A 19,180-nucleotide genomic window follows, 5' to 3' on the forward strand; every position below is an offset into this window, starting at 1 on the left:
AAAAGGCACAGCGAGTTAATGACATGCACACGTGAGAGAGAAGTAGACACTGATTTAAAATATAGAGTGAGGGTTTAATAATGATACAAACCCACGATATGTAACACCTCAAAGCAGCACATTGGCACAAAGTCAGAAGTAAGACAGCACGGAAGATAAAAACCGGTCTCAAAAAAATAAAGAATCAGAATAAATATCTCAATAAATAAATAAACAGATAATATCTCATTAATTACTTTCAAACTAATAAATACGTACATTTGAAAATATGCACATTGGCAGAAATCAATAACCCAAAAAGTAAATAGTACTTAACACAGAGTTACTTAGAAATCATAAATTATTGATTACTCAAATCAAAAGGCACATTTATTAAGATGTAAGAATGGGGCCTGCAATTGTGATCGCATGACTGTCAGTACTGTACTCTTAACACCATTTCTGAACCAGAAGTAGCAAACTGTGCAATGGCTTTACTAGTTCTGTATATCTGCACCATTGAGTGAACGTGTGTGTCTGTGTGCAGGTCTATGCATTGCAGAATTGTGGGGAGAGTGTGTGTGGGTGGGGTGGGGTGGGGTGGGGTGTGGGGGACGACAAAGGGTTAATTTAGGATCAGGGAATGGCAGTCTAGTGACCGACTGAGTTTGTGTTTCCTGCCATTGTGACAGAAGGTCTTTTTTGCCAACATTGTTGGCAGGCTGGCCTAGCAATGAAGACAACTGTCCCATAACCGAGAGGTCAAGGGTCGTGTTCATCAGCAGTCGTGTGTCCTGACTCTGAACCCTACTGCCTGTTCACTCATTTTAAGTCACTTTGGAAGTTCTTGGCTAAACCTAAAATGTAAATAATCTGGTGAAGCTTCTGAAAAGTTCATTCTGCCATAATTCAAGATTTACCAGGTGATCCTCCATTTGAGATATGACACTGTAGTAAACTAGTGAACACTGGTTTCCTTATACAGAGCGTACTGTATGTACTCCCATCTTTAATTTTTTAGAGAAAAATGCCTCTGGATTTAAAAGACAAATCCCACCACATATTCTATCACACTGTTAGGATATCATCATTCTACGATGCTCAGTGCATTTCATGAGTTATTTTGAGATTATTTGTTATTTATTTTTCAGTGTTCCCGTTTTTACTCAACCTGCGTAATCAACATCTGCCTTGCTTTCTGATTTCTTAAATTTTTTAGGAAATCTTTCAACAAGTCACAGAAAACCAGGCGTGAGCTTGTTGCATGCAGTAGTTGGTTCTTCAAGAGACCAATAACAACAGTGATAGGGATATTAAAAAAAAAGAAGTGATCTTAAAATAAATTTCTGTAGAGTAACTGGTTTCTACCTCTTTGATAATATATTTCACCTTGCATGATTGTTAAACACTGGTGCAAAGTGGAGGCTGTACAAAAGGCCCTTGCTCTTTGATTCTGAGGGACTTACACAAAAAACCTGATGTTTATGTTGACATATCAAGATTTTTGAAAAACATTGTTAACAAAATATGTTGGAGCTGTGATGGAAATAGCTTTTAATCTGTCCATGGCCAGTTATTAACTGGAAGTAGAAAAATATACCACCAATCAGCAAAATAGACACAGAAATGCAAGGTACATCACCAGAAGCATTTTGTTTTAAATGTCTGAATTTATCTTTAAGCCCAGCTGTAAACTTACAAAAACCTTCCTCACACACTCTTTAGCATCCTCAGTCAGCACCTTAGGCGGAATAAGAACTTGAAGGATTGTTTGACTCTGCCACACCACCTCATTGATTGCTAAGAGGCAGCGGGAACGTTTTAATAGGGTTAGGACAAGAGTTAAAATAGCAGCTTTTTTTTGACTTCATAATTAAAGCAACATTCAGCAAACACATCTGCCACTGTGCCCAAACAAAGACCTACCGCCATTCATCTTTTTCAAGTTAATGGGTCTCTTTCCTTATCACAAGGTCAACAGTCTACAGCACGCACGTTTAAATGTCACACCTGTGAGCTATGTGCTGCTGCTCAAAGACAAGTTTGTGTTCCTATTTATCTTTTCTGCTTGATATCGAACACAATAACACATTACAGTATTCAGTTCCAACACTTTTAGATTTCCGTTTAGTTTTTCCTAACGTTAGCAACTGGTACAAAAATACTCTTCAAATACATTGTTCATTGCACTTAATTTTTTTTTTGGTGGCATCTAATTCAAAGGCCTAGACACATCTACAGATTGGTTAGCACGGGGTCCTGTTTTGTTTTTCTTTGGGGTTGGGACTGCACGGTCATTTGTGTACATTAGGTAGAATAGACTCGCTCAGAGGCCTCAGTTGTAAGCACCTTGACTGATTCAACAAGTACAGTGGTGGGATGTGATGTTTTCTATGATTAATATTGAAAATACATGGAAAGATGGAAAATATGTGTAAAGTGAGGGTGTTTAATGTTCGACACACATTCTTGATTTTTTTTTTGTTTTGTTCAGAAAACAAAAATTACCTTGTGTTTGGTTACAAAGGACCATAATGAATCACATTATGACTTTTAAGTCTTTGTGGTTGTCATTGCAACTTCCCTTAACAATAATTGTCCCTTTGCATTTGATAACCTTTCTTCCCACTGTGGTCTACTCCTTAAACCAAAAGACAACACTAGTGGTCTCAGATGCTCATACTTTCTTGGAGACTGCACTCACTCGTGCTCACTCTCTCCAAACCTTTCTCCCCCTCCTCTTTTTCATTTCTTAACCAGAGTTTGAGTAACATCTGAGGTAAAATTAGAGGTAAAGGGTGACATCTGTTCATCTGACTGATAAACAGGCCAACATGAAACAAAAAACTTCCCCAAGATCTCATGTTTGTGAATACGTGATAGTGTGTGCCATTGGGGGATTCTGTCAATATGTTTTACATTTAATAAAATATACCAATTAAAATTATAACAATCATATATATAAACATATTTTGTTTTTGTGTTTTTCTTTCTAAATAAAAAAACAAACAAACAGACATTTGAAACAGTGTACACATCATTGTTGCCTCTGCCACTCTCTTCCTGTGATAAAGTCTCTGACCGCTAACTCTAGATCAGCCAACCCTCAGTAAATCCACTATGAAGGCTCCAGATGACTCCCACAGAGCCTGGTCTGAGTGCAGTGCACCTTCAGCAGGCATGGACCAGTGAGGAAGGCCCCAGGTTGAAAAGAGAAAGAGCGGAATGCAGTGGAAGGCCATGGGGCTTTGGAGGGCCACGTAAGAGATCTGGGTCTACTGAGAGCACTGTTCCACCTGCTAAGCTCCACCTCCTACATCCCTACAGGTGCTCTCTCCTCTCAACACCCAGACCTCCATGGTCCAGGGAACCCCTCCCACCCCATAGCCTGGCCTCATCGGACCGCCTTGTGCTTTCCCCCACAGCAGCCACACCTCTCCCCACACCTCAGGCAGGCGCGCAAAGGCAGGTAGCAGCACATGCAGGGCACGAAGAGCGACAGGGCCAGCAGGGCCAACCAGCGGGCACAGCAAAGGGGGTGTGGGTGGCCCCCCATCGAGTCATCACACGAGCAAGGCTCCCAGAACTCTCCCTCAGAGTCCGACATGCAGTGGTAGAGCAGACTCTCTGCGCACCACACACAGGTCCACTGGCGCAGGCAGTGCAGGGCCGGGTCTGGGGCATCTCTGCAGCGGCCCCGCCCGTTCTCCGAAGCGCTGAAAACAGAGCGGCAGTACACACAGCGAGATGAGCATGACGATGAAGCCTGAGGACACGGGCTGTCGTCGTCGGGGGAGATTACCCCCGGGTCGCTGCTGCTGCTGGCCCCCCCTCCTCTCTTACGAGTCCGCGACCGGGGCGTGGCCAATGAGGTGTGGATGCAGCACGGAGAGGGCGAGCCTTTGCCCGTCTCCTGGGGTGAGCCGGCACCTGAGGACACGCCTGACACAGCGTTGGGCATGGACATGCAGGTGGGCGATGACGACGACAGGCGCTGGGAAGCTTTACTGTCCAGGCTCACTGTCACATCGCAGCCTGCCGTCCCGACTCCTGCCAGCTCCTTCTCGAAGCGAACAACGCACAACTCTGACTTGTCCTGCAGACTCCCTCCACCACTGACAACCACACCCCCGGTCAGCCCCCCGACCATAGTCCTGGTGGCCCCCGCCCGTCTGTAGTCCTCATAACCTCGAGAACCCCACAGATCTTTGCAAGGATCCACACTGCGCAGGTCTCCCTCCTCCAGCAGAGAAATGGTGGGTGAGAGGGGGGACAGAGGAGATGAGGCCGGGGGACCCACAGGAGGAGTAGGTGGAGCAGGAGGTGGGGGCGGGGGCGAAGGGGGATTCAACACAGCCGTCATTTGTGAGAGCTGGTGCTGTCCTGGCCTGGTGTGGATCTGTGGAGAGGGTGTAGGATTACAGAGTGAGTCAAGAACAGTGTGTACTGTGGCAGCAGTTACTGAAGGTTTCCATCTCTAAGATATCTCAAATAGGTGCACAAGTAATCAAGAAGCCCACATTTGATAAGATTTCATTCTATTTGTGTGTGTGACGTCAGTGGGTCGTTTTGATTTAACTTTTACTTCATGTAGAATAAATAAATGTCTCTGCTGCAGGTGTGGACTTAAGTGTGGAGACAGAGGGGGGAAAAAAATCAACCAGTCAACCCTCCATGTTTTTTCAATGCTCCAATGTCTAATAATGGATTTAAAACATCACCAATTTTGTGTGCAACCCACTGACGGACCCAAGGCAGATCCCAGACCCCTCTTTAAGAACTATTCTTTTATAGTAATCATTAGAGCTCAAACGTTGGACAAGAACACGTATAGAGAAATCAACTAAAAATTAAATCAACTTGCTGTTCCTTTGAGCATTTTGTTATCACAATGAGGTAACAATGAAGGACTTGGAGCAGAAGTTGTTGTGCTACCTGAGCAGGTGTCTGAGTGGTGACGGCATGGCTGGATCCAAAACTAAACTCTTCTGACCGCACAAAGCAGGTCGACGACGATTCGCTCGTCACTATGGTGATGGGTTTGGGAAGCATCTCCTTTCTGCTGTTGGATGACGACTCACTTCCTGTATGGGACTGGCAGAGGCTGCATGTCATCCCACAAGTCAGAAACATCAATAACAGCACTGGGGCACAGTGGCAGTGTAAACGAGCCCTTTTTAGAGAATAAATGATCAAACGACAAACTGCTCGGGTACTCACAGCTTGTCCATCATCCTCGGTGTCTGCCTCTTCTGGTGTGGAGGACGAGGGCGAGTCAGAGCCTTGATAACATGAAAAGAGAGGATTTAGGCTTGGCTAGATACTTTCTAAAGCCAAATTGAACACAACTAATGACATCAGTTTTTACGTGACTCGTGTGTCTCTACCTCTATCGAGCTTGTCTATGACAGTCTGCAGCCCTTTCTCAAAGGAGATGGCATCGGCAGGACTCTGGAACGTAAGGCCAAACTTTCGATCCTCTACTCGCCAGTGATGGAAGATGGGGTTCACCTTGTTGTACACTAACCCCCTTTGCACTGCACACTCCAACACTGGCTAAAGACACAAATAGCAATCCGGCAACATAAGAAGTTAGTTTACCAACCAAGATGTATCCCCCTCCTCAAATCATGCCCTCCCATGACATGAATCTAGTCTTTAGGTGGTGTTGAGGAGCAACGTGGCACCAAAGACAGCCATAACACACGCACACACTCACTGCTCGATCTCGCAGCCGTTCTCCACGTATGATGTATTCTCTCCGCCCCCTGCCGTCATGACTCCGCCCCTTACATATGACCACATGACTGAGGCCGCCGCCTCCAAGGGGCACCCAACCGCCACTGGAGTCATCACGTGTCATCACCACTGCACGAACACGCACACTGTCAGGGAAGCCAAGAGAGTGAGCAGAGGCCCAGGTTGATTAAACAACGCAATGATATACACTGACACACACACACACACACAAATACGCGCAAACATTAAAGCACTGATTCGCACATTCATTCAGTTGAAAAAAAGAGAAATCCAGATCAACTTCCATAATACAAAAATGCAGTACACATTTCATTGGAATGACTGCATATGATGCTAAGCCATCTGTTTTCAGCTCTTTTGAACTAAGATTGCAAGATGAAATTCACACAAAGGAGACGGAATTGAGTACTGGCGTTGCAATATGACAACTCAATAGCTATCATCATACAGTAACAGTCAGGGCAGTTTTTAATAAGCTATGGCCACGTGATTGAGGTAAATTTGATTTTAATTAGCATGTGAAGAGGGTAAACAAATATGAAAAATAACGAGCTATTTGGATAGGTCTGGTTTGGCGTTATCTAAACATTGCTGCTAGGAGAATATGAGAATTGGGATGTAGGCTATATGCACTGAGAATAAAGCAAACTATGGAGCAAATGGATAGAAAGAAAGCCAGCGTTGAGGAGGAGAGAAATGGACAAATTGGAGGAGGGAGGAAGAATGAGTGTTTCCCAGATAGATGTATCAATGAACGCACCCATTCGCAATCAGAGGCCCCGGCATTCTTGCAAAAATAAGCTCTGCCCTCGCCAGTCGGCTGAATAATTCAGCACCGCAGTTCGACATGTGCATGTCATGCATGCACATGTCGCGTCTTTTTGTTATTTTTAAAATCACAATGAGTTTTAATTGTTGCAATTATTTTCCCAGACTCTCCTTTCCTCCATTCTGCTGCTGCTGCTGCACGCACTCATTAACACACCCCGATATTATGTTATATTTTTTTATGAATGGGATAGAGCCAGACTGGATTCGACATCGCACTGTGTGTTATAGGCTACATTTCGCCGGAAATTTTATTAGGCCTAAATACAATGCAATCGCGTGTGAAAAAAGGGAAGGAAAATGAACGAGTGGGTGAGAGGATGGAGAGGAAACGAGAGATGGGGGGAGGGGGCCGATTAGAAAAGGGAAGGAGGAGAGGAGGGGTGAGGATGAGGGAGAGCGAGCGAGGAAAAAAAAAATCACATTTCATTCATAAAGTTTGGCTTTAAAAAATCATAATGAAACCCCGAGACACGTTGATAGAAATCACAACGCCTCCATCCCTCCCTCGTTTTACTGTAGCCATGTCTTGAATGATGCGATGCTGGCCCCAAACTCGCCATATTTCGCCTTTTTTCCCCCCATACATTTTACACATTGACTGATTTCGTGACTGTTTTTACCAATCGCTAACCACGCATTTAGTTCTGAATTGTTGCATAGCTTCTGTTGTTTGTTTAATACGTTTTCATTATTATTATTTTATTTTGTGCGTGCAGATTGTGTGCCAGTCGTCTAAAAGCTCAGGTCCACATGTAGGTGGCTTAACATTTATCACATATTGGCATGGATATATCGGAAATGGGGTGTATGCTGTTGATTCAAGACTACGTAGCCTAATGGTGTTTTTATTCTCGGCAGCCTGCTAAATTGTAGAGCACCGATTGTGATAATAGTGCATGATGCTGGATTGGTGTAACATTGATGGCGGTGGCGTTCTTTCTATCCGTTTTGGCGAATGGCTGAATATATAGGTGCAATGTTAAAAATGAAAATGTAAGGACTTACTCGCCCTCCATGGCTCGGTGTTGCCCGCCGCTTGCAGCAGCCCACCCCAGGGTCTCCTCTCTCTCTCTTTTTATCCTCCTTTCAGGAAACACTCACAGACTCGCTCACATTCTCTCTCTATCTGCTCTCATTTTCCTAATCTTTCGCCTCTCTTCCTCTCTCTCTTGCTCTCGCGCTCTCTCTCTCCACCTTGATGTCGTTTCGGTGTATCAGGATAGGCTTGAGGTTGCAGCAGCCATTTTCCGCTGGCAGCATCCTCCCTCTCTCTCTCCCTCCCTCCCTCCCTCGCTCGCTCCAAATCACTCCCTCGCTTATTCTCTTTCTCACTCTACCTGCCCTGTGCCAACACATCCGCACTAATCATTGACAGCATCGTGGCTTTGGATGGGCTATAGGGTTTGTCAGTGTAACCATGTGATTTGAAATGATTGAAACTGAGCACTGAGTTGCTGATACATGCAGTGAAGTGGGTGGTAAATGAAAAGCCGGGTAAACCGTCAATGACCTCCGGTTGATCCCCTGATTATCACGAGGCAAACAAATTCTATAGAGCAAACATAAAATATAGGGTTTGCCCTTTGTGTTTTTAAATTACACAAGCCTGGCTTAGTGGTGTGTTCCCATGCTTATTTTATTTATTTCTCAACTGTATATTATGTAGTTAACATAATCTGTGTCAGTGTCCTAGAGGATCGTAGCTCGGTGCTCGCAACAACAAAGGTTTCAGCACCATGGACAGCAATAGCCCTGTCAAAGAAACGACATCTCCGACTTAAAAAAACACGTTTAATTTGGGGCTTATTCATTTGTGAAGTCACTACCCCTATAAAGTTACTTTATGTGACTTTGTGGTTAGGCTAATTAATTTAATATATAACCTGATATTACATTGCCGTCGCAAACACGACGTTGTCGTCAACATTAGAGAGTATCTCTACGTTTAAGGAATTACATACATTTGTTGCAGTACAGGCTACAATGAGCATGCAGCACAAACTGTCAGCGAGCGCGGAGGCCACGGACATGTTATGGTGCGCAAAGGGTTAAAAGTTGTATAAAGTAACTAGTCAAACTTCAGCAGTTAGTCAAGCCTACAGACAGACCTGTCAGTTCTGCCACAGAGTACAGAGAGCCGGAGCTCACACGCGGCTCGTTGGTCTAGGGGTATGATTCTCGCTTAGGGTGCGAGAGGTCCCGGGTTCAAATCCCGGACGAGCCCAGTTTTTGTCTGCCTTTGAACTGGTGCAAAAATATCATGTTAAGAAATGTCTTGTACTGGTCACAATCATTGACATTGCCGCCGTGTTTTCTTTTTGTTGTTGTTTTTTTCCCACTGGTGTCCTTGTTGAAAATGTTATGTTACAACGCATCTCAGTCCATTCTGCGCCCGTCAGACCTTACTGTGATTATAACGTTATTGTCTCCCCTTTCGTCCCTTTGCACAGTTTGCTCATGAAAATAATCAAAAACTGATTAATATTAATAGTAGCTACATACCGGGGAAACTCCAGATCCAGGTCCAGGTGCTGCTCCGTAGCCTTCTGGACTCTAGACCCTGGAAAGGTAACAAATTCAAAAGAAAATTTCCCTTACGTGGATCAACAAAATAGCACACTTTTGCTTTATACAACTTTGTTGTTAAAATTAAGTTACGTACACTAGGAAATCTGCTGTGACTCAATCACACATGTACTCGCTCCTTCCATCAATTTGGGGACGTAAGGCCACTAATATTTCAGCACCAAGGACAGCTACTTTTGGATGGTTCTGTCGTCACATTTAAAGTTATAAAATCAATATAAAATCTTCTGTGGTAGCACATAATAGTATTACAAAATTAACGCAAAAAACCCCCCATTAAATCATGATTGTAGTCTACAATTAATTAATAATAACAAAGTACTACTATGGCCTAATGATGCTATTTTACAAAGAGTTAAATGAGGACAAAGCGTGGTGATTTATCTGTGACCCATCAGATTTTTTGACGATAAATTATTTAATTATGAAAAAAAAACCCACTGACGACCAAATTCACAGGTCTATGGGATGTATTAGATATAGCCTAGCTACATATTTTCATAGATGTTATCATCGCCATTTTTGGATAACATCTATCACCATACAGTAAGGCAAGGCACGTTTATTGTGTGTGTATATATATATATATATATTGTATAACCCCTTGTATTTGTGTGAGTATGGGCAGTTTAAGGTGTTGCTCACATGCACACCTCCACCTCCACCTCGCGCCCTCTGCGCTTTGTTTATGTAGCCCGTCACCTCCAGTTTCCCATCAATAACAGTGCAGACAGCAGAATGAACATGGCAGCTTCATTATATTATCAGGCACCCAGAAACGTTTCAAACGACCCCAGGTTTTCTGTTCGAGGTAATTTGATAAGACGAAACTTTAGGAATATGCGCCACAATATTAACTAAAATAATTAAAAGGTCTTAAAACTGTAAAACTAGATTTTGACGCTGCCCCCCTGTGACAGGGCCGCAAGAAAACGGTTAATAATGCGGGACCCACTTTAGCTAATACTGTAGACATAAAATCGACTGACATGAGAAGTTTAAACAATAATAAACATTTTCTGAACGGATGTTGTCTCGTTTTGGTACAAAACTGACGAGCGTTATTCCACAAACATTGTCACTCGCTCGCAAATTAGTTTGTCGACACAATTTGTCTGCTAATCTGTTAAACGTCCCTGCAGATCGTCTGGCTGACCGCAAAGGTTAGTTTGCTTAAACAACTCAACTTGTATAAGTAGATAAGCAGAAAGTATGCCTGGTCTCAAGTGAGCTAATTACGTCAAATTAATGTAACGTTAGCTTGAATGTCCGTTTTTTTAGCGAACTTTAGCAAACGTTCAGAACTAATGCTAGCTTACGTTAGCTACCTCAACTAAGCTAACGTTAACGTTAATTAATCAATAAATCAACTTACGCGGTGCATGTTTATGTAGCTACATCATGTAACAAAGGTGTTGTTTTTTTAGCAAGCGAGCACAACAGATATCTCATGTTAGCATTTACTCTGTGAACTGAGAAACGTAACTTTACACAAGCTTAACATAGCTAGCGTACGTTAGCCTGCCTGCGGGTAGGTTATGCCTGGTTTGTGTTGTAAGCGAAATGGAAATATTTTTAGCCTGATCTTCCTATAATCAGTTTGGGAGTTTCAGTGTCAAAATCAAAATGTTACAATATATCCACAATTTAAATTGAGACATTATTGCCCCCACCCTTTTTATAATTTTTCCTTACAACAACAACACACTAACATTGAAAAAGGGAACCTACCCTACGATATTATTGGCAGGCCTGTACCACGTTTGTAATGTTAACCTTAGTCATCTACTGTAACCATATTTTCCTCTTTAATTTTGAACAAACTGTAACGTTACCATAAGCCTAATATTTTGTGCATATTTATGACTGTATGCTCAAGGACCTCTTGTGGTTTGCGGTGATTCACAATTTTTTGAAAACCCTATTTTATGACTGAGCCTATAGTAAAGCTCAGACTTTCGTCTTTTCAGCAGTATTCGCCATTTTACGATATGCGTTACGACATAGCAGAATGCATTTCCGGCAATCTGCTGGGCTAAAAACAAGGCGTTGCAAGCCACATTTTGGCCTTTGTCGTGGTTCAAAAATGACATTCATAGTAAAGTTTGGTCTCATCTCGAACCGGAGCATCTGCAGATTAATTCTATACCCGATATGTTATGATCCACTAAAGTTAGGCACAATACGAGATGAATAAATCCCCGTTTTTGTTATCTTTGCCGCCATCTTGACTGTAAGGGCACCGGGAGGGACAATTGACTGAGTTTCAACTCTTCTTTGTTTGGGAGGGGAGAAGGAGGGGTTTTATTTTGTTTGGTGTGTTACAACAAAATGTTCTAAGTAAATAACAATGTTGAAATTCAGAAGTTTGGACTTATCGTCCCGTTTATTGTTTCCTCATTAGGTTTATACAGTTAGGCAAACCCAGGACGCTTGGTTACAATACCATTACGCTATTAAATGCATCTTAAAGAAAATTGAGACTATACTATACAACAACACTTTATTAAAAACTTTGCATACATCTATATAAGAAAACTTACACTATACTATACAAAAAAACTTTCTCCCCTTCATTCCACTACTCTCATGCATACACGGTGGACACATAGCCTGCCCTGTACTCCCTGTTCCCTACCCACATGACCCCAGACACACCTGGCAGAGATCTTCACTCTACTATGTGCACTCTTCTAATTTTATATTTTTCTTACTGTCCACAAATACTATGAAAACAACAAAACCAACAATCCGCCTCTCAATACTCTCCGACTTTCCATTACCTGTCTGTGGCTCTCAACCCCAAGTCCAAGTACATTTGTTGGAGACTATTTTCAGCAGCGGATTAATACAGATTTGGTGCTCTAGTGAGTATTTCCAGCAGCAGGACGTTGTACTGTATGTGGGATTGACTCAAAATAAACTACAGTGGTTGTGGTTTGTGGTAATGAAGGAACATGTCACACAGTACCAGTGGTGTGGCTCACTGATGTTTTTAATAGTTTTTGGACAGAAATGGAGCTCTATCGCACAGATTAATAAGCTATATCAGGCTTTGACTGCACAAACCAAACTTGTTCGTTGTCAGTTCATTGGTGGTTTTGGCCTTTTCATGGGATTTGTTGACAATAAGAAAAATATAGAACATTACCAGACTTTAACCTTTAAGTCTGCTGATAAAACCACACCTATATTTTGCAGGAAAGAGGAATAAAAAAGGATGGGTATTCTACAGTCAAAAAAGAGGAAACAAAAGGGAAAGCATCCATTCAATAAGGACGTAAAAAATGGGGCCGCAAAAGAAGCAGCAACTAAAGACGCTTCTGACTTTAACCATGGCGAAGCAAATGCTTTAACTGGAAACCTCGACAACACTGCCAACACTAGTCCAGGACAAGGCCCTACTCAACTTATTAGTCATCAAATGGAACCCAGCAATGGTAATGAAGCAATTCTCACAAGGATGTACCAAGTTCCTGCTTTTGATGCCCCTCAAAACAGAGAACAAAACCTTCACAAGGCTGTGAACATTTCACAGCATGCTGACCCGGTAAAATATATCCCATATCCTGCCTCAGCTGTAAGAGTGACTCAACAACACACATATCCAGCAAAACCCAAGGATAAAAAGACCAGTACTCCAAAACCAATGCTCCAACAGGCTACACCTGCAAGACCAACTGCTGGGTCGTGTTGTGGTGTGAAAACAACTGCAGGAGAATTTGATGCTCTGAGTCCAGACATCTTAAAGCAACTTCAGAATGTACCTGAAAAATTAAGCCAGCAGCAGTCAAAATCTTCAGCACAAGTGCCGCAAAAGACAAAACAGAAAATAACTATAGCACCAGCACAGCAACAGGCAAACAGACAGGTGATGGATGGTCATACTCAACATGAGGAATCTAGAAATCTCACACCATCACAGAAGAGGCCTGCAGCAAAGGAAACCAGGTGAGTTCTTTGTATGCATAAATACATTTTATAAGCATTAAACACAAAAATATTAATAACAATGACACCAGCAATGTTGTCCTGCCATATTCGGTGTTGTCCTCAATCTCATCAAGACGCTGCCCCTTGTCTTAAGCCCTGTTCAAAAATGCATACTATACCAGATAAATAGTTAACAACCCATATTGTATCAAATCTGTGACACAATGTGTCACCCTTTATTCCTGTGTATAGTCATACATATATTTGGTAACATATGAACTTGTATCTGCCAACTTCACCAGCTTTGGGAGTAAAGAGCAACAAGAGATGACCCCTCAACTTCCTACCGCTAAATTGCAAGCACCTGTGCGTCGTGCATGTAGAGAGGTGGTCAGAGGTGTAACTACAGAAAACCTACACAGCAAAGAAGCAGAGGCACAAATGAAAGCAAAGATCAACAAATCACCAAGTCAAAAATCCAAATGTAAGAACAAAGCAAGCACTGACTTGATCTGCCATGCAACAGACAAGGCTCACCACATTGCAGAGCAAAGCACAACCACAAAACCAGGTACTGCTGAAGTGCCTTCCGCCAAGCCTACAAAGCCACCCAACCATTCAGCACAAGTGTCGAATCAGTCAAAAGCTCATGTCAACAATGAGGAAAATGCACTACAAGAACACTGCTTGAACCATAACGGTGGCACCAACATGATAGCAGTGGACTATCTATATTGCTTCAGGGTCAAATCAGAAATAAGCCGCACTAACGCTGCCAAAATGAGGCTAAGGCACAAACTAGCAAAGAAATTAAAGGCTCAGCCAGGAGATGACCATAAGGGCTTCCAGCCAATAGCTGAAGAAACTGTCACCACTGTGCAAGAGAGTTCACAGCATCAAGGTTGCACTGCCATGGAAGAAAACACAATCGAGAAACCCAATGAGCCACACCATATACCTCAACCCAACAAAGCTGACAATGAGACCAGTGGGAACACTACATCTTGCATGCAAAAAGTCAACGTGAAAGCGCTAGCACCACAGGTCCCAGTAGTTGAAGGGATGCCTACAACTGTCCCAAGTAATACTGCAATTCATAACCCAGAAAGTGTCAAGTTAAGACTCCAGCGTGAACTTAATGAGACAGGCATCATCCCTGCAGTGCCTCCTGAACCCAAAATCCGTGCTGAGGGTCGCTGGCAGCCGTTTACAGTCTATCAGTCCTGTCCCCACAAGGTGGGCTGTCAACACAACTCGCGGACAGGTTTGCAACAAAACGTCCAAAAGCGGTGAGCTACACATTACACTTTTTTTTTTTTTTTTTACCATTTTATAGTTGTCAATGTTAAATTCTAATTTGAATAGCTGCATTTTTATTAGCACACAATCTTATGTCTAGAAAATAAGTGCAGACTGTTTTGTTTTTTCTTGTATTTTCCTTTATTCAGTCTTATACTATTGGTTAGAAATGACTGTATTACACCTTTGCCCACCACTTCCACAGGTCTGATGAATACCCAAACTACCTGTGTGAGCCTCCTTGGGTCACCACAGCAAGATTTGCAGCTTGCTTAGCACTGATAGAGACACAGAAGGAGGAAGGAGATTCTCACCAATGAGAGAAGACACTCAAAATATTTGTTAAGTTAATCACCGGCATATTAAAAATTGTTACGTTGCTGTAAATGACTTGCTTCCTAGGAAAGTTAAAAGTTGTAGTGTAAAAAAAACTGAAACGCAGTCATTCAAAAAGTTTATTTTCTGAATCATTTATTGCAGACAAAGATTTGCATTGTAAGATCAACTGGATTACAAACCATCTAGGGAGGAAGAGGCATTACCATTTAGGAAACACTCACAAACTTCAATGGCAATTCTGTCAGTTGCTAGGATACAAGGCATGGGCAATACATTTCTGTGAGCTCTACTAAGGAGAAAATGGACTTTGTATACAAAAAGAGTTTTCTTGAATTTGAGGGGGGAAAAGTTGAGTTGTGTTTAGTTTTGTGTGACAATGAAAGTCAAAGTCACAGGGTGGTGATCGTAATTACTTTCTTGTAGTTGTAAAAGAGCTGAGACCCAAGGGTATTAAATGTAATAGCTGGACTTGAAGTTCTTGTTTTTCAGTCACCAGCTAGGAATGAAAACCTCAACTTTAATGTTGGACAGATGGCATCTTGGATAAAATTATTAACTAACATTTAAACCCTTGAATGTCATTAAAAGGTAGATGTGTAGCAATTGCTGAATAGACTAGTCACTAGTCATACTTTTAGTTTTGTTCCCCATCTTTTAAAATGAAAGCAAACTGCCAGACAGGTTTAAGAATACAGGAAAAATAAATGTTGGTGGATTATTGAGGTATGGGCAACAAATCAACCACTCTGACAATCAATTAAGTCATATTCCTCAGGGAAATTGCATTTGAGCTGACTGGATGTATACTGGCGTGTGTGTCTGAGTGTGTCTGTACATGGTTGAGTGTGTTCCTGGGGGCGGATTACACAATCATTTCCAGCTGTCGTGCATATTCGATGACCTGTTGTGCCAGCTCCGTAGAGGGGATGGTCACCTCTTCTGTCCGCTGCTGCTGACTCATGAAAGAGTAATAGCCATCTGGGCTCAAACTCCATCCCCTCTGAAATGAAATGAACAATCAGCTTTGGCTGTTTGGCAATTTTATTCTTTGCAGGCAAGAATCTAGGAAGGAATTTTGTTTCAGTTTTAAAAATGAAAATCACAAGAGAAACGTGTTGAAGAACAGCTGAAGGTTAAACGATAAGTCGTCTGCCATTCCAGTGACTGGCTGCTTTTCCCACCACACCTAAATAATTTTATTAGCTTCAATTTATTTAAATACTACTTATTGGACCAAGTAATAGATGCTGTCCTGCATTGAGCTTAGCCTTGTTTAACAGGCTGTTGCTATTAAAGCTAGCACAAGGTACAATTGTGCAGATGTTAACATTTCTCACATTTTCTCTGTCTTAACAAGACAAATTATGAAGAATCATCTCTAATAGTGATGACATCTACAAAGTGAAATATTGCATTTGTATGTTTTAGGTACCAGCCCGCATGATAACCTCTTTTTCTCAGATAAATAAAAGTCGAATAAGTCAGTTGCCACCAAACCTACTACTGAGAATACAGGTGAACACTTCCCCTCCCATTATATTTAAATGCAACCTCAAAATACAAAAACTTCTGATTTTTTTTTAAAACACGTCTGCAGAATTCGAATGTTTTCTTCTTGTAACCTCTGCATATTACTTAAAATTTGACATATGATTTAAGTTTGCTTCTCAAATGGAAATCTACATACCTTTTTGGCATAGTCTGTCATCTTCTTTGGGGAACTGAAGAAAAGCACACGGGTGGCTTCGCTGAACTGGATCTGCTCATATGCTTTCTCTATGCAACCTGCGATCTCATCACTGCAATTGAAAATGTCACAGTTTTAGTTGAAGTTATCTTTAAAAGACAATGTCATATTATCACGTGGTCTTCCTGATAAATGAAAATAACTGAGATGGAGTTGTTTCCTTTGCATAGTCTATCATTTTCTAGCGAACAAGACACCTTACCACTTACTATAGGAAAGAAAAGGGAGGATGTGTTTAAATTGTCATTCATTTTACATTTGTTTTGGTCAACATGTTGAGTTAACTAGTAAGACAGCATAAGCCATCAGTTACATTGCTGTGGTTACCTGCAGCTTAATAAACCTCACAAATTTAGAATGGTGTTTAAACTGTATTACATAAGCAACATTTTAAAACCACAAGATGCATTTGGACATGAAACAAAATATACAAATTAATTTCACATGAAAAACATACAGCATTGGTTGTAAAGCACACAAGAAAGGACTGTATTAATGAAACAAGTGAAGAAATGATAGTGGGTAATGGGCATGATTACCATATTTATTCTTACCGAATTGTGTCAAGCAGAATATCTATAAAAAAGGTGTAGCTCTCAGCAGGGATGTTGCCTTTAGCAAGAAATACCTTGTTGTAGCTTCCCTCCATCAAGTACTGAAAAGGCCATGAGAGGATAAAACATTAAGATGGTATTTACATATGAGTTATTATTGACACTGTGTTAAAATGATATGTAAATAGTGAATTCCACAGAGCCCTGCATTTATCTGAGGGGAACAAGTTCTGCCAATCCATTTGTACTTTGTACCTTTGAATTAATAAGTTGTGAGTACAGCATATCACAGATAACACATCCATGTATCTCCGGCCAAAATCTAAATAAAACTGTATAATGACCTGTTTTTCACCATTTATTATGCAATACATTACAGAGGCATGTCTGCACATAGCAGTCAAACATGGCCAGCCAAAAGTAAACATGGAGTACTGAAACGTCTAATGTGGTATCAAAACTGTATAAGAAAGACAATGTTGAGGAGACAATAACAAATAGAGTGAATATGATCATTTGAAGGAATTAATTTAGTAATTTGAGGGCACCACTACACCAAAACACAGCTGCTAGCCTGCCATTAACCCTCTGGATACTCCTCTCTAATTGTCTGGACTAGCCATGACAACCTGCAACCAATTCCTATTGCTGCAATAATGTAACAATATTGATTTAGGTAATCAATTAATTTAATCAATTAAGTAATTTGAGAACCCAAATTATTAATTTGAGGGTACAAAGTACTAATCGGACACACAAATATCAAAAGTTCACCCTTGATACTCAGAATAACAATGCAACATCAAGCCCTTAAATGTGTGCTTTGTCTAGGGGTAAATTGCAGCACCTGCTCCAAGGACACTGGGTGTCTGATGTATACGTTGGTCTGAATATCTCGTGCACTCAGTCTCTCAAGTTCTGTGTGAAACTCAGACACACGGTTCTGTGAGAGCAGGAAGAGCAGGTTCAATCCAAGTAACTGGTGCATGTAGGCAGCTTCAGTCAGTTCATCCCTTAATGAGAAAGGTAAAGAAAGAGCAATGTTATAAAAATCCAGTGAATACTATGTAACAAGATGCCACTACACATGAAAATGGAAAAGGTGACATTACTTGTAATCAAAGTAGTAACATTTTAGCTGGGCCATGTATCTCTCAAAGGATGGGATGTCTTTCTTGAGGATACTCCACAAGGCTCCGATTTCAAGTACATCACCTGAAACACAGACACAAATCTGTCTTAATTGGGTCTATCTTCTTGATAACTAATCCGTGATTAATATGCATGTTGTCTGTCAGCTTGACTTGCCACCTGTACTCACGAGCTAAAATGAGTTGCTGCTTTGTGAGCGCGGACCCACTGGTAGGTAAAAAGTTCAGCTCCAGTAATGAAACCTGTAAAGAGAAGTTTGGTGTCACTTTCTACAAAATTTCAAACTTAATGTGTCACTTATGTTATCCAAATTCTTTGTCAAAATTTAAGATTATGACACTAATCCTTCATAACAGAATCAAACGTGCTGTCAGCTTTTCCTGCGACGGCCCCGGGTTTTGGAAATTAAAACATTTAAACAATAGGATTTCAACATTAACATTAGAAACAAAGAAGCAGAATGTCGTCTCTATTAACTGTCGTTCAAATGTTTGTTTTGGGTGTTAAAACTAGTTGGACAATGAATTAGCGAACGTTAACATTAGCAACACTGACTGTAATGATTTGTTTCCTGACTGTCGTAACAGAAATCCTGAGATTAAATCGGCTTTTCAGCCAAACACTACCATGCAGTTAATAAATGGAAACTCAATGGTATTATCCCAAAACGAATATCATGGTAGGTGTCTCAAATGTACCAAATGGAAACTCTATACACAACGTTAGCCTAGCTAGCTAAGTTAGCAAGCTTAGCTAGTTACATTTGCTAACAGCACCGACGCTTCTTAATAGGAAGTGTTCCTGGTTCGACTCATAAAATCAAAAACAGACAAGTCGATGTGCGACTCTACCTTAAGTTTGGTCAGAAGTTCTCCACATTTACTGAGGTTTGGGTTTTTCTTGTTCCACTCTGCTTTGAGTGTCTCGTACAGCCCCGCAGTCTCTTTCAACGCCATGGTGATTCTGCAAAATACACGACACCGGCCAACGTAATACGTTA

At 41.5% G+C, this 19,180-nt stretch overlaps 3 protein-coding genes and 1 non-coding gene across 8 annotated transcripts; 2 read left to right on the forward strand and 2 right to left on the reverse strand.

Annotated features, from left to right (window-relative positions):
- Window positions 1–53: 53 nt before the first annotated feature.
- Window positions 54–10,764, reverse strand: spred3 (sprouty related EVH1 domain containing 3). Of its 5 annotated transcripts, XM_044201714.1 has the most exons (8): window positions 10,532–10,764; window positions 9,233–9,342; window positions 9,073–9,130; window positions 5,699–5,864; window positions 5,367–5,535; window positions 5,200–5,261; window positions 4,915–5,073; window positions 54–4,378 (listed from the first exon to the last, which is right to left on the reverse strand). In XM_044201714.1, the coding sequence occupies exons 4-8, from the start codon at window positions 5,840–5,842 to the stop codon at window positions 3,374–3,376; spliced, it is 1,539 nt and encodes a 512-aa protein (XP_044057649.1). In that variant the 5' UTR covers window positions 5,843–5,864; window positions 9,073–9,130; window positions 9,233–9,342; window positions 10,532–10,764; the 3' UTR covers window positions 54–3,373. The 5 variants fall into 5 exon arrangements, with proteins under 5 accessions (XP_044057649.1, XP_044057648.1, XP_044057650.1 ...); XM_044201713.1 differs by lacking the exon at window positions 9,233–9,342; XM_044201715.1 differs by lacking the exons at window positions 9,233–9,342; window positions 10,532–10,764 and adding an exon at window positions 9,802–9,864.
- On the forward strand, window positions 8,723–8,794 carry trnap-agg. Its single transcript has one exon. It is a non-coding gene; the product is annotated as a tRNA-Pro (tRNA).
- On the forward strand, window positions 10,163–15,056 carry LOC122878649. The gene is made up of 4 exons (XM_044201708.1): window positions 10,163–10,319; window positions 12,358–13,107; window positions 13,392–14,378; window positions 14,594–15,056. Exons 2-4 carry the CDS (start codon window positions 12,377–12,379, stop codon window positions 14,706–14,708), a joined length of 1,833 nt encoding a protein of 610 aa, XP_044057643.1. The 5' UTR covers window positions 10,163–10,319; window positions 12,358–12,376; the 3' UTR covers window positions 14,709–15,056.
- Window positions 14,830–19,143, reverse strand: psmd8 (proteasome 26S subunit, non-ATPase 8). Its single transcript, XM_044201716.1, has 7 exons — window positions 19,032–19,143; window positions 18,350–18,422; window positions 18,141–18,243; window positions 17,876–18,041; window positions 17,029–17,129; window positions 16,415–16,526; window positions 14,830–15,727 (listed from the first exon to the last, which is right to left on the reverse strand). Exons 1-7 carry the CDS (start codon window positions 19,134–19,136, stop codon window positions 15,590–15,592), a joined length of 798 nt encoding a protein of 265 aa, XP_044057651.1. The 5' UTR covers window positions 19,137–19,143; the 3' UTR covers window positions 14,830–15,589.
- Between the last annotated feature and the right edge of the window lie 37 nt (window positions 19,144–19,180).

The sequence above is a fragment of the Siniperca chuatsi genome, linkage group LG7 (assembly GCF_020085105.1).
Source record: "Siniperca chuatsi isolate FFG_IHB_CAS linkage group LG7, ASM2008510v1, whole genome shotgun sequence".
Taxonomy (NCBI): Eukaryota; Metazoa; Chordata; class Actinopteri; order Centrarchiformes; family Sinipercidae; genus Siniperca; species Siniperca chuatsi.

Bases quoted from the DNA above. Each gene is read 5' to 3' on its own strand.
- spred3 (XM_044201711.1), bottom strand. The intron at 5,536-5,698 runs GTGAGTGTGTGC...TTGTGTCTTTAG, and splicing joins AACGGCTGCGAGATCGAGCA to CCAGTGTTGGAGTGTGCAGT. The intron at 4,379-4,914 runs GTAGCACAACAA...CCCTCTCCACAG, and splicing joins CCACTCAGACACCTGCTCAG to ATCCACACCAGGCCAGGACA.
- LOC122878649 (XM_044201708.1), top strand. From the start codon at position 12,377: ATGGGTATTCTACAGTCAAAAAAGAGGAAACAAAAGGGAAAGCATCCA. The intron at 13,108-13,391 runs GTGAGTTCTTTG...CAACTTCACCAG, and splicing joins CCTGCAGCAAAGGAAACCAG to CTTTGGGAGTAAAGAGCAAC. The intron at 14,379-14,593 runs GTGAGCTACACA...CCACTTCCACAG, and splicing joins CAACAAAACGTCCAAAAGCG to GTCTGATGAATACCCAAACT.
- psmd8 (XM_044201716.1), bottom strand. From the start codon at position 19,136: ATGGCGTTGAAAGAGACTGCGGGGCTGTACGAGACACTCAAAGCAGAG. The intron at 18,423-19,031 runs GTAGAGTCGCAC...TTCTCTTTACAG, and splicing joins AACTTCTGACCAAACTTAAG to GTTTCATTACTGGAGCTGAA. The intron at 18,244-18,349 runs GTGAGTACAGGT...TCTGTGTTTCAG, and splicing joins GCAGCAACTCATTTTAGCTC to GTGATGTACTTGAAATCGGA.